Source organism: Rhinopithecus roxellana, chromosome 11, assembly GCF_007565055.1.
Source record: "Rhinopithecus roxellana isolate Shanxi Qingling chromosome 11, ASM756505v1, whole genome shotgun sequence".
Taxonomy (NCBI): Eukaryota; Metazoa; Chordata; class Mammalia; order Primates; family Cercopithecidae; genus Rhinopithecus; species Rhinopithecus roxellana.
The window spans coordinates 117,194,986-117,208,343 of NC_044559.1; the positions used below are offsets into that span (position 1 = coordinate 117,194,986).

General features: G+C 38.4%; 1 protein-coding gene across 1 annotated transcript in view; it reads right to left on the minus strand.

Moving 5' to 3' along the window:
• Positions 1–1,678: 1,678 nt before the first annotated feature.
• HACD1 (3-hydroxyacyl-CoA dehydratase 1) overlaps positions 1,679–13,358 on the minus strand; it is a 28,678-nt gene continuing 16,998 nt past the window's right edge. Inside the window, exons 5-7 of the mRNA XM_010354751.2 lie at positions 11,737–11,858; positions 6,272–6,450; positions 1,679–2,160 (exon numbers count right to left, since the gene is read on the minus strand). Coding sequence (XP_010353053.1) covers positions 2,078–2,160; positions 6,272–6,450; positions 11,737–11,858 — 384 coding nt within the window. The 3' untranslated portion in view covers positions 1,679–2,077. The remainder of the gene's footprint in view (positions 2,161–6,271; positions 6,451–11,736; positions 11,859–13,358) is intronic.

Below are 13,358 nucleotides of genomic sequence, written 5' to 3' on the forward strand. Positions count from 1 at the left end.
ATAAACGAAATCTGAAGTTTAGGTGTACTTTGCATATGTTAAAGGGTCACCAAATAGTTTAACATACTCTCATTTTTATTAAAGTTAATCACAATTCCTACTTCAAGATATTCCACAACGTAAGAAGAAAAAGAGTATTACAGCCACTTGAAGGCAGTACTAGTTGAATTAATGCAAATTTTAGAAATACGATTTAAAATACTTTTTGCAAGACAGGCATCTAATAAAATATGTGAAATTCTCATACTATGTAAGCAAAGGTAAAGACTCCCTGACAATTTCTTCCATATAAAAATCCAACATGAAACTGATCAAATAGAGTAAGAGCAGAAAGAATGTTAGGACTTTTGAGAACTAGTAACCTAATTGCTCAACGAAACATTCAGCTGCAGAGGAAACATTGCAATGTAATGTAATAAAAGAAATAGCACCTTTGAAAAACCAAGTTATTTAAAGTAAAAGTTTGCAAAACTGTTCTGAACTGCAAATCTCTATGTGAAAATAATCTGTAAAGGAGGTGGTAACATAAAATCAAGTCATTTTAAAAAGTGTAATGTTACATGTTGATTATAAATGGAAACAATACAGAACATTCAAAGCCAAAATTACACCTAGATATCTATAGTGGGGAAAAAAAGTTCCTTGTCTTTTAAAGTCACATATTTAATATTCTCTCAAAAGCTGGGTTAGTAAATCAACATACTTGAATAAAGGAGGGAAATTTTTTAAAGGACCTACTTACAAATTAAGGCAGTATGAAAGTAGCTCTGGTGTTTCTTTTTTATTAAACACAAGGACAGGAACTTTATTACAAGACTTTTTGCTATTCAACGGAATTCAGAATGAAATGAGTCTGTCTAATGATCATACCACAAAATGTTTAGTTACATAAGTACCATAAAGGGATTATCATAACAATTGTTAATGAGGTAATTCTACAGTATAGAGACTTTCTCAACCAAAGCTCTGAGTACAGCATCATCATCTTCATCCTTATCATCATCATCACTATTTTTCAGAGACAGGGTCTTGCTCTGTCACCCAAGTTTTAAGTACAGTGGTACCATCATAGCTCACTGTAACCTCGAATTCCTGGGCTCAAGTGATCCTCCCACCTCAGCCTCCCAAGTAGCTGGAACTACAGGCATGTGTCACCATGCCCGGTTAATTTTTTTTTTTTTTGTATCTTTTTTAGGGATGGGGTCTTGCTATATTGCCCAGGCTGGTCTTGAACTCCTGGGCTCAAATGATCCTCCTGCCTCAACCTTCCAATGCTGGGATTACAGGTGTGAGCTACCACTCCCAGACTGAATACATTATAGTCAGATGTCATGTTATTTTTTTAACAGTGGGGCAAATACTTACGCTCTTCTTAGCTCCTTAAAACCTTCACAGTTGAAAAACTTATCCTTAAGTGGCTAATTTAAATGAAGAATAGATTTCCTTAGCAGTATAAGTAATTTCAACTGCCTAGAAATATTTCCAAAGAATATTTTCCAACTATGACACCTACTTGAATATATGTGTGTTTTTATGCTGCTACTTTATCTACATCAACAGTCTTACTTTAGCAAATTATATCCACGTTTCCAAAAATTGTTATTGATCATAACGCTGCCTTATTTCCTGAAAAAATAGATTAGGGGTTCAAAAATACCAATACATTATTAACAAGTTGTTATAATTTTGCATTTATTTTCATTTATAAATATCACATAAATATCACTGGCACGTATAATCGTAAATCATTAAACTAATTTCTAAATATTGATTTAAAAAGCTTTGAGCATGTTTCAAAAAAATTTAGTAAAAGATTTTTTTTCCCCCAGATAATACACCTAATTATTTTCTTAATAATCAATACCTACCCAAGAGTTACTGATATTTGCACAGTTCTTGTACAAAATAGATCTGGCAGAAGAAGAACACAAATACTGGCAAATACCACATCTCGAGTTATATTTTAAGAAACCATACAATCCATGATATTTCACAAAGTTCTTTATTCTTGTTACTAAAACTTGGACTCAGGTAATCTTGGTTATTCTGGAAAAAGCACCTTGTTTGCAGAGATCATTTAATCATCCTTTTCTACAATCACCTCTCCATGAAGCACCTTTCTTCTTTGACGTAACATATGAAAATAGAGTTGTGGAAACACTTCATTGAAAAAGAAAAAGAAAAAGAAGCTATTGCTTTATAATTACTTATACTTGAATTAGTAAATGTGGCAATGTTAGAGAGTAAATACATCCCATAGCACTGCTGTTCCCTGGATATATACAGAGCTCAAGAGTGTAAGAGTGCAAATGGAAGCCCACATACCACATGCCTAAATATTCTAATGCTGTAACTGTTGGGGTTTTTTTTACTTTTGCTTTTCATTTTTTTTTCCCTGAGACAGAGTCTCACTCTATTGCCCCAGCTGGAGTGCAGTGGCGTGATCTCAGCTCACTGCAACCTCTGCCTCCCAGGTTCAAGCAATTCTCCTGCCTCCCAAGTAGCCGAGATTACAGGCATGCACCACCACCACACCTAATTTTTCTGTTTTTAGTAGAGATGGGATTTCACCAGGTTGGTCAGCCTGGTCTTGAACTCCTGACCTCAAATGATCCACCTGCCTTGGCCTCCCAAAGTGCTGGGATCACAGGTATGAGCCACTGTGCCTGGCCTATTTTTGCTTGTTTTTAACAAACTTAAATGCCTTGATAAAAATACCTTCATAACGACTTAGAAGACCATGTTTGAATTTAGAATGCTTAACTCTTTGGAATGCTGTGCCAGAACATTCCAGCACAGGGAAAACTGGCCCACCCAGCCTCCCCTTCTCCATTCTACTGGCCGTATCCTGTACTGCAAGGGGCCTCCTGCACATGTGTGAGGATACCCGAGTGCATACATCTAAGCTTCATCCATATCCCTGACCAACAGCTGCCCCCCGGGCTATCCTGTTTTCTCAGGGGTGCGTATACTGGCACGTAGTTAACCCTCAGGACAGTGGATCGAGGAAGAAGCCTGGTTAGGGCCCAGATGCATGCTTATTGCCATCCGGGTAGCGAATTCCATGGTCTCAGGTTTCTGGAATGTGATCTAGAAGGCAGTGGGGTGCTGTGTGGAGTGACCAGAGAAGGGCTATACAACAAGGTCCTCTTAACAGAGCCTAAAGCAGAAGCTCCTCCTGGCTGGGTGTGAGGGTATTTAGTCTATTATATAATAAACACATAAATACATATGTTATTAGGCCAGTTGGACAAATTGTCATCTGTGCAGTCAAATTTGAAGAATTATTTTGAACCAATTTGAACCAGTGTTCCAAACCGGTGTTTCATAGTATAAATGTTGGTGGATAAACAAATTAGTATCAGCTATAAACAATACCAGTGTAAAAATATTTCTGAATATGATGATCAGAATAATCAAACCAATGAACCTTATCACAAAACAAGCTTTGAATATCCTGCTTAGGCAACTTTGGGTAAAAATTTCTTTGTAAACTTAGCTCAAACAGAGCAAAAATACACAATAGGTTTTATTTCTTTCTATTAAGTACTTCCCAAGAAAGGTTACCATCATATTATATATACCTAGGGGGCTAAATTTATTCAGGTCATAATTGCTTAAACTCACTGACCAATTATTGTAAATACTTCCATAAAATTCGGAGTAGCTGAACAGAAGGTATGGGCTTGAGTTCAAACCCTGGCTTTATTCACCAGCTAGTGATTTTTTTTTTTTTTTTTTTTTTTGAGATGGAGTCTCACTCTGTCACCCAGGCTGGAGTGCAGTGGTGCAATCTCGGCTCACTGCAACCTCTGCCTCCCCAGTTTAAGTGATTTTTCCTGCGTCAGCCTCCGGAGTAGCTGGGACTACAGGTGCCCACTACCATGTCTGGCTAATTTTTGTATTTTTAGTAGAGACAGGGTTTCATCATGTTGGCCAGGCTGGTCTCGAACTCCTGACCTCAAGTGATTCACCCACCTTGGCCTCCCAAAGCGCTGGGATTACAGGCATGAGCCACTACACCTGGCCGCAAGCTAGTGATATTTTTTTTTTTTTTCCTTTTTTTTTTTTGAGACGGAATCTCGCTCTGTGGCCCAGGCTGGAGTGCAGTGGCCGGATCTCAGCTCACTGCAAGCTCCGCCTCCTGGGTTTACGCCTCCGGAGTATCTGGGACTACAGGCGCCCGCCACCTCGCCCGGCTAGTTTTTTTGTATTTTTTAGTAGAGACGGGGTTTCACCGTGTTACCCAGGATGCTCTCGCTCTCCTGACCTCGTGATCCACCCATCTCGGCCTCCCAAAGTGCTGGGATTACAGGCTTGAGCCACCGCGCCTGGCCAAGCTAGTGATTTTTAAGCAACTCACTTAACCTCTTTCATCTTAATGTAAATGAGAAATACTACTACTACTTTTGAGTACTAAGTATTCAAAAAGTACTTTTAATTAGCAAAGGATTTAATAAGCAAAGTAAAATTAATTGATTTATTACTAACATCAAGAATGCAGGGGGAGGAGGGAATTAAAAAAAAAAAAGAATGCAGTGGAAAACATGTCCTGAGGTGAGTGACCCTCTGGCCAGTGGGACTCAGTAGCTGGGAGCATGGTGAACTGAAAAGCTGCTACTGGTACAGGCCAGAGTCTCCATCTCCCAGGACAACTGAAAAAGGTGCTTCAGGCCCTCCATTTCCATGGAGATGCCTCAAAGGCCATGAGGAAGAGGAGAACCCACTGTTTGAACCTGTAACTGTCAGATACCTAAGCAAGCTCTGGTTCTGTTCAAGCCATGCTACCATTAACCTGCCATTAGGAAAAGAGAGGGATGTGAACCATTAGAGTAGACATCCCCTCCTTAGCTCTCCTGAACTGGCTGGAGTAGAAAATCGGATACAGAATCAGGCTGAAGTGGTAGAAGACAAGGGGAAAACACATCTTTCACCACTAAGTCAATTTTGACTTTGGGAAAGATACAAGTTGGAGACATTGGCTGGAGGGCAGTGACTCATGCCTGTCATCCCAGCACTTTGGGAGGCCAAGGTGGGCAGATCCCTTGAGGTCAGGAGTTTGAGACCAGCCTGGCCAATATGGTGAAACCTCGTCTCTACTAAAAATACAACAATTAGGTGGGCATTGTGGCAGGCGCCTGTAATCCCATGAACCTGAGAGGCAGAGATTGCAGTGAGCTGAGATTGCACCACTGCACTCTAGCCTGGGCAAAAGAGCAAGACTCCATCTCAAAAAACAACAAAAAAACGTTGGAGACCTCAAGGGGCTGCCCAAGTTTTATGCTCATCTCCTTTAGATGAAATAATTTATATCATGTCAATGTAGATTTTAGAGGTATCAATGTTTGACCTAAAAATATATCACTATTAGCCCCCCCTTTTTTTAAAATTTTTTTTTTATTTTGAGACAGAGTCTCGCTCTTGTTACCCAAGCTGGAGTGCCATGGTGCCATCTCAGTTCACTGCAACCTCTGCCTCTAGGGTTCAAATGATTCTCCTGCCTCAGCCTCCTGAGTAGCTGGGATTACAGACATGCACCATCATGCTCAGTTAATTTTTGTATTTTAGTAGAGAGAGGGTTTTGCCATGTTGGCCAGGCTGGTCTCGAACTCTTGACCTCAGGTGATCCACCCACCTCGGCCTCCCAAAGTGCTGGGATTATAGGCGTGAGCCACTGAGCCTTGCCTCACTATTAGCACTTAAATGGAGCAAAGCCTCACCAATTCACTGCAACTACTGAAAGATGATGAGAAATTAGTGAAGAGGCTGACTTATTCAAAATCCTTTAAGAAAAGAGTCTTTATTATTTGCAAGTACATAGAGCAACACAAATAAGACTCAAAGCTACTCCTAGATGATTTTTCCAAATATATGCTTAATGAATAGATAGAAATAATCTCACATTTTCTTGGATAGAGTGTTTATATTCAGACATATAATTCTAGATGCTTGTAAAAAGTGCACTAATGCTTTAAACATAATTTATTTTTATCTTTCTTTAAAAAACAAATCATACTAAGCTGATGTTTACATGATTTTGAGAAAGCAATCATCCATGCATTAATTTACTTGCCTTTATTCTCATAGCAAGTGAAATGTCTTCTGCCTCACTCTCCCTTCAATTTTCCCAAATTAACAGTAAATATGGGGTTAAACTGAAGTTTTAACGTATTTATAAGCAATTATTTCTAATTATTTCCCCTATTATTATATCCTTTCAAAAATTTCCACATCGTATGTCAAATCAAAGTACTAATAAGTATATACTTACAAGGTATATATGAGGCCATGGTTATAAGAAGAAAATAATAGTAGTCAAAAGAGACATTGTATTTGTTAGGAAGTCTTATTGAAAACATTCCTGTTTTCTTCACATACGGCAAGGCAGCATATATTGTAAGAAGTTCACCAGCAACTCCGACAGGATATAAGATGATAAAAAAATTATATCTGGAGAAAGAAAAACCTCAGAGAATTATTTTTCTAGAATAGTTATTTGACTTTACAAGTCTATTGCTACTACTAAATTTAAACTTCAAAATTCTCTTTTCTTTACATAATTACCATAATCTTACATAAAGTTAATAGTTCTACTTTAATCATTTGCTTATTAATTATCATCCTTTTTTTTCCTAGTATCAGTTTCCACAATAGGCAATGTCTTTTTAATAAAATAGTATCAACTTATTTTAGAGTACTGAAATACTTTTGTATATTAAAAAATGTATATGTAGTTTTTCTTGGTTTTGTCTTGAGATGGAGTAGGCTCTTGACACCAGGCTAGAGTGCAGTGGCACAATCTTGGCTCGCTGCAACCTCCACATCCTAGGTTCAAGTAATTCTCCTGCCTCAGCCTCCCAAGCAGCTGGGATTACAGGTGCGCGCCACCATGCCCAGCTAATTTTTGGGTTTCTTTTCTTTTTTTTTTTTTTCTTTTTTTTTTTAAGATAGAGTCTCACTCTGTTGCCTAGGCTGGAGTGCAGGTAGCGCAATCTTGGCTCACTGCAACCTCCGCCTCCCAGGTTAAACAGGTTCTCCTGCCTCAGCCTCCTGAGTAGCTGGGATTACAGGTGCACACCACCATGCCGGGTTAATTTTTGTATTTTTAGTAGAGACAGGGTTTCACCATGTTGGTCAGGCTGGTCTTGAACTCCTGCCTTCAGGTGATCCACCCGCCTCAGCCTCCCAAAGTGCTGGGATTACAGACGTGAGCCACCATGCCCAACCTATGTAACTTTTAAAAAAAGGTATTGTAATGATAACTTCTTTGGTGCATAAAATCACAAATGACTGCTTTTGTCCGCGGCAGCTAGTAATTTATTGATCAAACACTGCGTTTAAAAAGACCAGTGATTATCCTAAATTTTATATCTAAACCTTGAAATTACCAAGGTAGTTATTTTTAAGAGGCATTTGGAAAAGTCTTTGTGGTTACTAATGAAAAGCAATTATTGCAGAAAACGGATAATAACACCTGAAGCATGAATAGCTACTAATGAGTATATTATATTGTCTAAAACTGCTCCCGTAACAAAACAAGTTGACAAGTTACTTCCTGAATTCCCATATTAAAGGCAGAGTTAGCTTGTTTAAAATAGAGCTAAGAAAGTTCTACTCTAGGCCGGGCGCGGTGGCTCAAGCCTGTAATCCCAGCACTTTGGGAGGCCGAGACGGGCGGATCACGAGGTCAGGAGATCGAGACCATCCTGGCTAACACGGTGAAACCCCGTCTCTACTAAAAAAATGCAAAAAACTAGCCGGGCGAGGTGGCGGGCGCCTGTAGTCCCGGCTACTTGGGAGGCTGAGGCAGGAGAATGGCGTAAACCCGGGAGGCAGAGCTTGCAGTGAGCTGAGATCCGGCCACTGCACTCCAGCCTGGGCGACAGAGCGAGACTCCGTCTCAAAAAAAAAAAAAGAAAGAAAAGAGAGTTCTACTCTAAATCCAAAGTCACCATGTGTTCATTTGGTCTGTGGCAAGGTCTGGAACACACAGTAGGCCAGGCATCATGTATGCCTCCTATTAGAAACACTCTGTGTTCTACTGGCTGGGCTCCAATAAGAGGGGCCCAAAGGATCCAAGATGATCATATTTCTTCATTTTAAAAAAATCATTTTTCTCCGAGTCAGTCACTATATAACAGTAACCACAGAAAACTGAAGTCAAGAGGCCAGAGAGCAAGACCACCCTGGGCAATATAGTGAGACCCTGTCTCTAAAAAAAAAAAAAAAAAAAAAAATTTAATTAGCCGAGCACAGTGGTGTGTGCCTGTAGCCCCAGCTACTTGGGAGGCTAAGGCTTGAGCCCAGGAGGTCAAGGGGGCAGTGAGCCAAGACCTCACCACTGTACTTCAGCCTGGGTGACACAGCAAGACCCTGTCTCAAAAAATTTTAATTTAATTAAAAAAAATTTTTAATTTAAAACAAAAGGTCAACTTTTTGACGGAAAAAAAATCCAATCTGTATTTAATCATTTTGTTGGCATTACGAAATATCTATAAAGAAAAGTCAAAGTTGTCAGTATTGAACAAGCTTGGAGACAAATTAAAAATCACCTTATTCCTATATGTCAGGGATATGCGAAGATAGGATATGGGGAGGAGGGCAGAATTATTTGCCAAAATAGATGAGTTGTTCAAGAAAGAAGAATGATTCCCTCCCTGTACCTGTTAATCCCTTCCTGGCCTTGGAGAAACTCCCTGCTTTCTTACCAGTCTTGGGCAGTTATTTGCGTATCATTTAACTCAATCTTTCCCTGTACCTCAATTTTTTAAATCCCGTAACTGGACATTTTATATACCTAACTCAATAAAATACCCAAACTGATTAAGTTGCAATTTTTATTTTATGTGGTTTTCAAAAGATTTTTTTTTTTTTTTTTGGCAGGATTATTCCTTAATAGAAGAAAAAATTAACACACCTACAATAAGCTAATTGAAAGTCTTAAGGGCAGTGAAAATTTATAATGAAATGGGAACAAATTATATAATTTATTTGACTTTACTTGCACTTCAAAAAGATTGCATGTTACTACCTCTCTAAGTTCTGAGGGCAGTATGGGAGATTTAACTATGGATAGACCACATTCAAAAAAAAGATACAGTGCTTCTTTGAAGGTTCTCAATTACTGTCTAAAAGTTTTTTGAAGGGAGTGAATTTTCTAAATTAAAATGGAAATCAATATGAAAAATATAATATATACAATTACTTATTCTGAGGACTTTTCCAAGGACACTTATAACACATAAGTAGAATCAAAGTATATTCAAACTATAACAATAGGCTAAACTACTTATAAATAAGAAGCCATTTCTAAAGCGTAGTTTTATTTGAGAACAACATCTTCAACATCTGAGCATAAATACAAATATTATTTTACATTACTTAATGGGGTTGGGAAGTATATTTAGATGGCTGGGATTTTTAAGATCTTTTTGACATGTTTCATTTTGACATGAAACATTTATGATTATGATCAGCTGACAATATATTATGCAACAAATGATTTCAAAGACTGAAAGATTGTATAACTTGTTTAACATTAAGGCAATGGATAAACAATTTCTTTTTTTGAGACACAGTCTCTCTCTGTTGCCAAGCTGGAGTGCAGTGGCATGATCTCAGTTCACTGCAACCTCCGCCTCCTGGTTCAAGCAATTCTCCTGCCTTAGCCTCCCAAGTAGCTGGGATTACAGGCACATGTGGCTAATTTTATTTTTTAGTAGAGATGGGGTTTCACCAGGTTGGCCAGGCTGATCTCGAACTCTTGACCTCAAGTGACCCACCCACCTTGGCCTCCCAAAGTGTTGGAATTACAGGCATGAGCCACCACGCCCAGTCTGCAATGGATAAACACTTTCTAAACAGCAAATTTAAACATACTATGGCAGTTTCTAACTTTTACAGACACTCAAGACATGCAAATGCATTCCAAAAGACAGACACACAAAGTCATCAAGTCTAATGTGCCTGACCTCAGGAAAATGTGCAACGTATATTCTGTTATCTTCTTCAGACAAATTTTGTAAATTCAGCACATGAAAAGAGAGTAGATGATGAGTTAGTATTTTTAAAGATGCCAGAGGTCCAGAACATTGTCATGCGAAATGATATTAATGTGTTCTAGGATTAGAGTCCCACTACATTCAAAATTGCCAACCTTTAAAAAGCCCAGTCATTAAAGGTAAATACATTTTCATGTACAGTAAGATTAAGACCACCCAAATCCATGTAAATCATAGTGCAACCTTCTTATGACAGACAAGACACTTAAGCTCAAATTATAATTTCAAAGTATTTCATCATATGCAAAGTGGTAAGCCACAAGTGTCTAAAAAAGAGCTAGAGAATATTAAAACGTCTAAAAGAATGTATAACATGGTTGGGGGCAGTGGCTCACACCTGTAATCCTAGCACTTAGGGAGGCCGAGGTGGGTGGATCAGTTGAACTCAGGAGTTCAAGACCAGCCTGGGCAACATGGTGAAACCCCTTCTCTACAAAAAATACAAAAATTAGCCAGGTGTGGTGGCCTGCGCCTGTACTCCCAGCTACTTGGGAAGCTGAGGCAGGAGAATCGCTTGAGCCCAGGTGGTGGATATTGAAGTGAGCCAAGATCGTGCCACTGCACTCCAGCCTGGGTGACAGAATGAGACCCTGTCTCAAAAAAAAAAAAAAAAAAAAAAAAAAAAAACCATAAAACACAATTAACAGTGATTATCCTTGGGTAGACAGATTATAAGTAAAGTAATTTAAAAGTAGTTTTCCTTCTTTTTGGTTTATATATTCTCATTTACTATATTTGAACATGTATAATACATGAGATTTAAAAAGAGTAATTGACTAGGCATGGTGGCTCACACCTATAATCCCAGCAGCATTTATCACCACCTGACATATCACATATCTATTAGTTTATGTATTGTCTTCGTCATAAGGCAGAGAATTTGTTTTGTTCATACCTGCATTTCAGGCATGCAGTAGGCACACACCATTTGTCATTGTTACTGCTACCATAAATATAATACAAAGAATAAAGTGAACAAATCTATACTGATTTGTGACTTGTTCTCCAAAGAGTTTTGCTTTTATAACAACTTTCTAAAATCTCAGTTGCTCAAAGAATTCAAACTTCAAAAAGAACAGATATCTTTTGCTTTAAAAACTGTTGCTTTAGGATCTATTTGGAGCCCTTCAAATATAAATTTTATCCACATTCCAAATAATACAATTTTAAGTAAGTATGACTATTAAAAATATCTCTGCAACTTAAAGCAAAGAAAAAAACCAGTCGCATTGCATAAATGACATAAATTGTGGCTGCTAGATTGACTCTTAAAATAATTTATGTCATAGACCAAAAAACACCATATTTTTGGCACTGCTTATTTAAGCTAATTCCAAAAATGTTTATTGTGTTTTCCAAAAAAAAAATGAATGACCAATTCTGAGGTTAAGGATACTACAATAATTTGTCTTACATTGATTTCACTCAAAATATTTTTTAATACAATTCCTCTCTGATCATTACACTTTTAGAATACAAAGCATAACTCATATAATTATTATTTAATATTATTAAATAAATAATACAATTATTATTATTAGTTGTATCAGCTAATATCTAAAGCAACAGCACTCTGGCATCATGGGACTGAAACACGAATTTTAGTTCTCTGGCGTTAGCACACAAAATAAGCACGCACAGGACAATGAGAAACTAAATGGCAAGACATCGCCACCTGGCCCATTTAATGAAGTATGGCAAGTGGTCAAGAAGGCTGAATGTGTAGAAGGAATAACGAGTGATCTCTGTCACAGTCCACGCGACCAGAAAAAGCACCACACTCTCCTCATTCTGGATCTGCAGAATTACAGAGAAATCCAGTGTCATTCAACCTGGAACTTGCTTTTCAATGAAGGTACTTACTTTACTTATTTATTGCCTTTTATTTATAATGGAATGTTAGGGTTACGCAAATGCAACACAGGAAACTTAATGCAGTCACCGTTAACATAATTAATTATAAACCTGGAACTTAAATATATCCTATGCACAGGAATAGTTGACCATAGACTGGTTTTTTTTCCCTCGTCCTTCACTTCAGGCAACAACGCTATCGTCGGAGGACAGTGTTACCTTGCTGAAACCAAAATCTGACCCTCCTACTTCTCGTAATCATTGAATCACACCTGTTCCACTGTAAGACCAACGCTTGAATTACTCACTCATCTTTGGCCCTTTTACCACTATTTTAATTCAGGGCTTTATCATCTCTCATCTGGACTACTGTAACTGTTTCTTAAATAGTCTTTCCTCTCTTTATTCTCCTCATGAATGCAAGTTTTCTTTTAAAAAGAAATCAAGGAAGCAAATAAAAAACAAATTAGAATTAGCTAAGTCCTGTGATTTAAAAGTTTCACTGGTCCCATACTGCTTCACAGAAGGATGAGCCCTAATACCTGCACACCATATTCAAGGTTCTTTACAATCCTTGCTCAGAAATCTCTCCAACTTCATCTACAATTACTCAACCCTCCTACCTACTTCTCTCTCTGGTGACACTAGATTTCGTTATTTCCAGAATATGCTCTGAACTTGTGCAATTTAACACGTTATTCCCTCTCACTGGAATGTTACTCTCTTATTCCATAACAAATCTTTTCCCATCTTTCAAGATTCAGCTAAAACATCTCGCCCTCTAGAAAACTGTCTCCAACCCTCTCCTCTCACCCTGAGCAGTTATTTGCTCACCACTCTTCTTTTTTTTTTTTTTTTTTTTTTTTTTTTTGAGACAGAGTCTTGCTCTGTCACCCAGGCTGGAATGCAGGGGTGCAATCTCGGTTCACTAAAACCTCTGCCTCCCAGGTCCAAATGAGTATTGTGCCTCAGCCTCCAGAGTAGCTGGGATTACATGCCTTGCTGATTTTTGTATTTTTAGTAGAGACGGGGTCTCACTGTGTTGGCCAGGGTGGTCTCAGCCTCCCAAAGTGCTGGGATTACAGGTATGAGCCACCATGCCCAGCCCAACACCCTTCTTCTACTGTACTTTGTTCATATCTGTATTGCAGCATTTGCCAATCTGTACTAAGAGTTGTCTGGCTAACTCTTGTACATGTCAGCGCTCAACATCTATATCCCCCCTTAAGGGAAGCCTTCTTTCACTGCCTACGTCAGACGAAGTCCCTAGGTATACTGCAATGCATACTGAGCTCTTGCTTCAAAGCACTTAACACTTACATAATTAAATATTTGTTCAGCTTCTCTCCCAAGTTTAGGCTCCACCAGTGAGAACCATGTTTGTATTGTCAACAGCCATATCCCAGCACACTGTCAGGCACAGATGAGGTGCACTATTAGCAT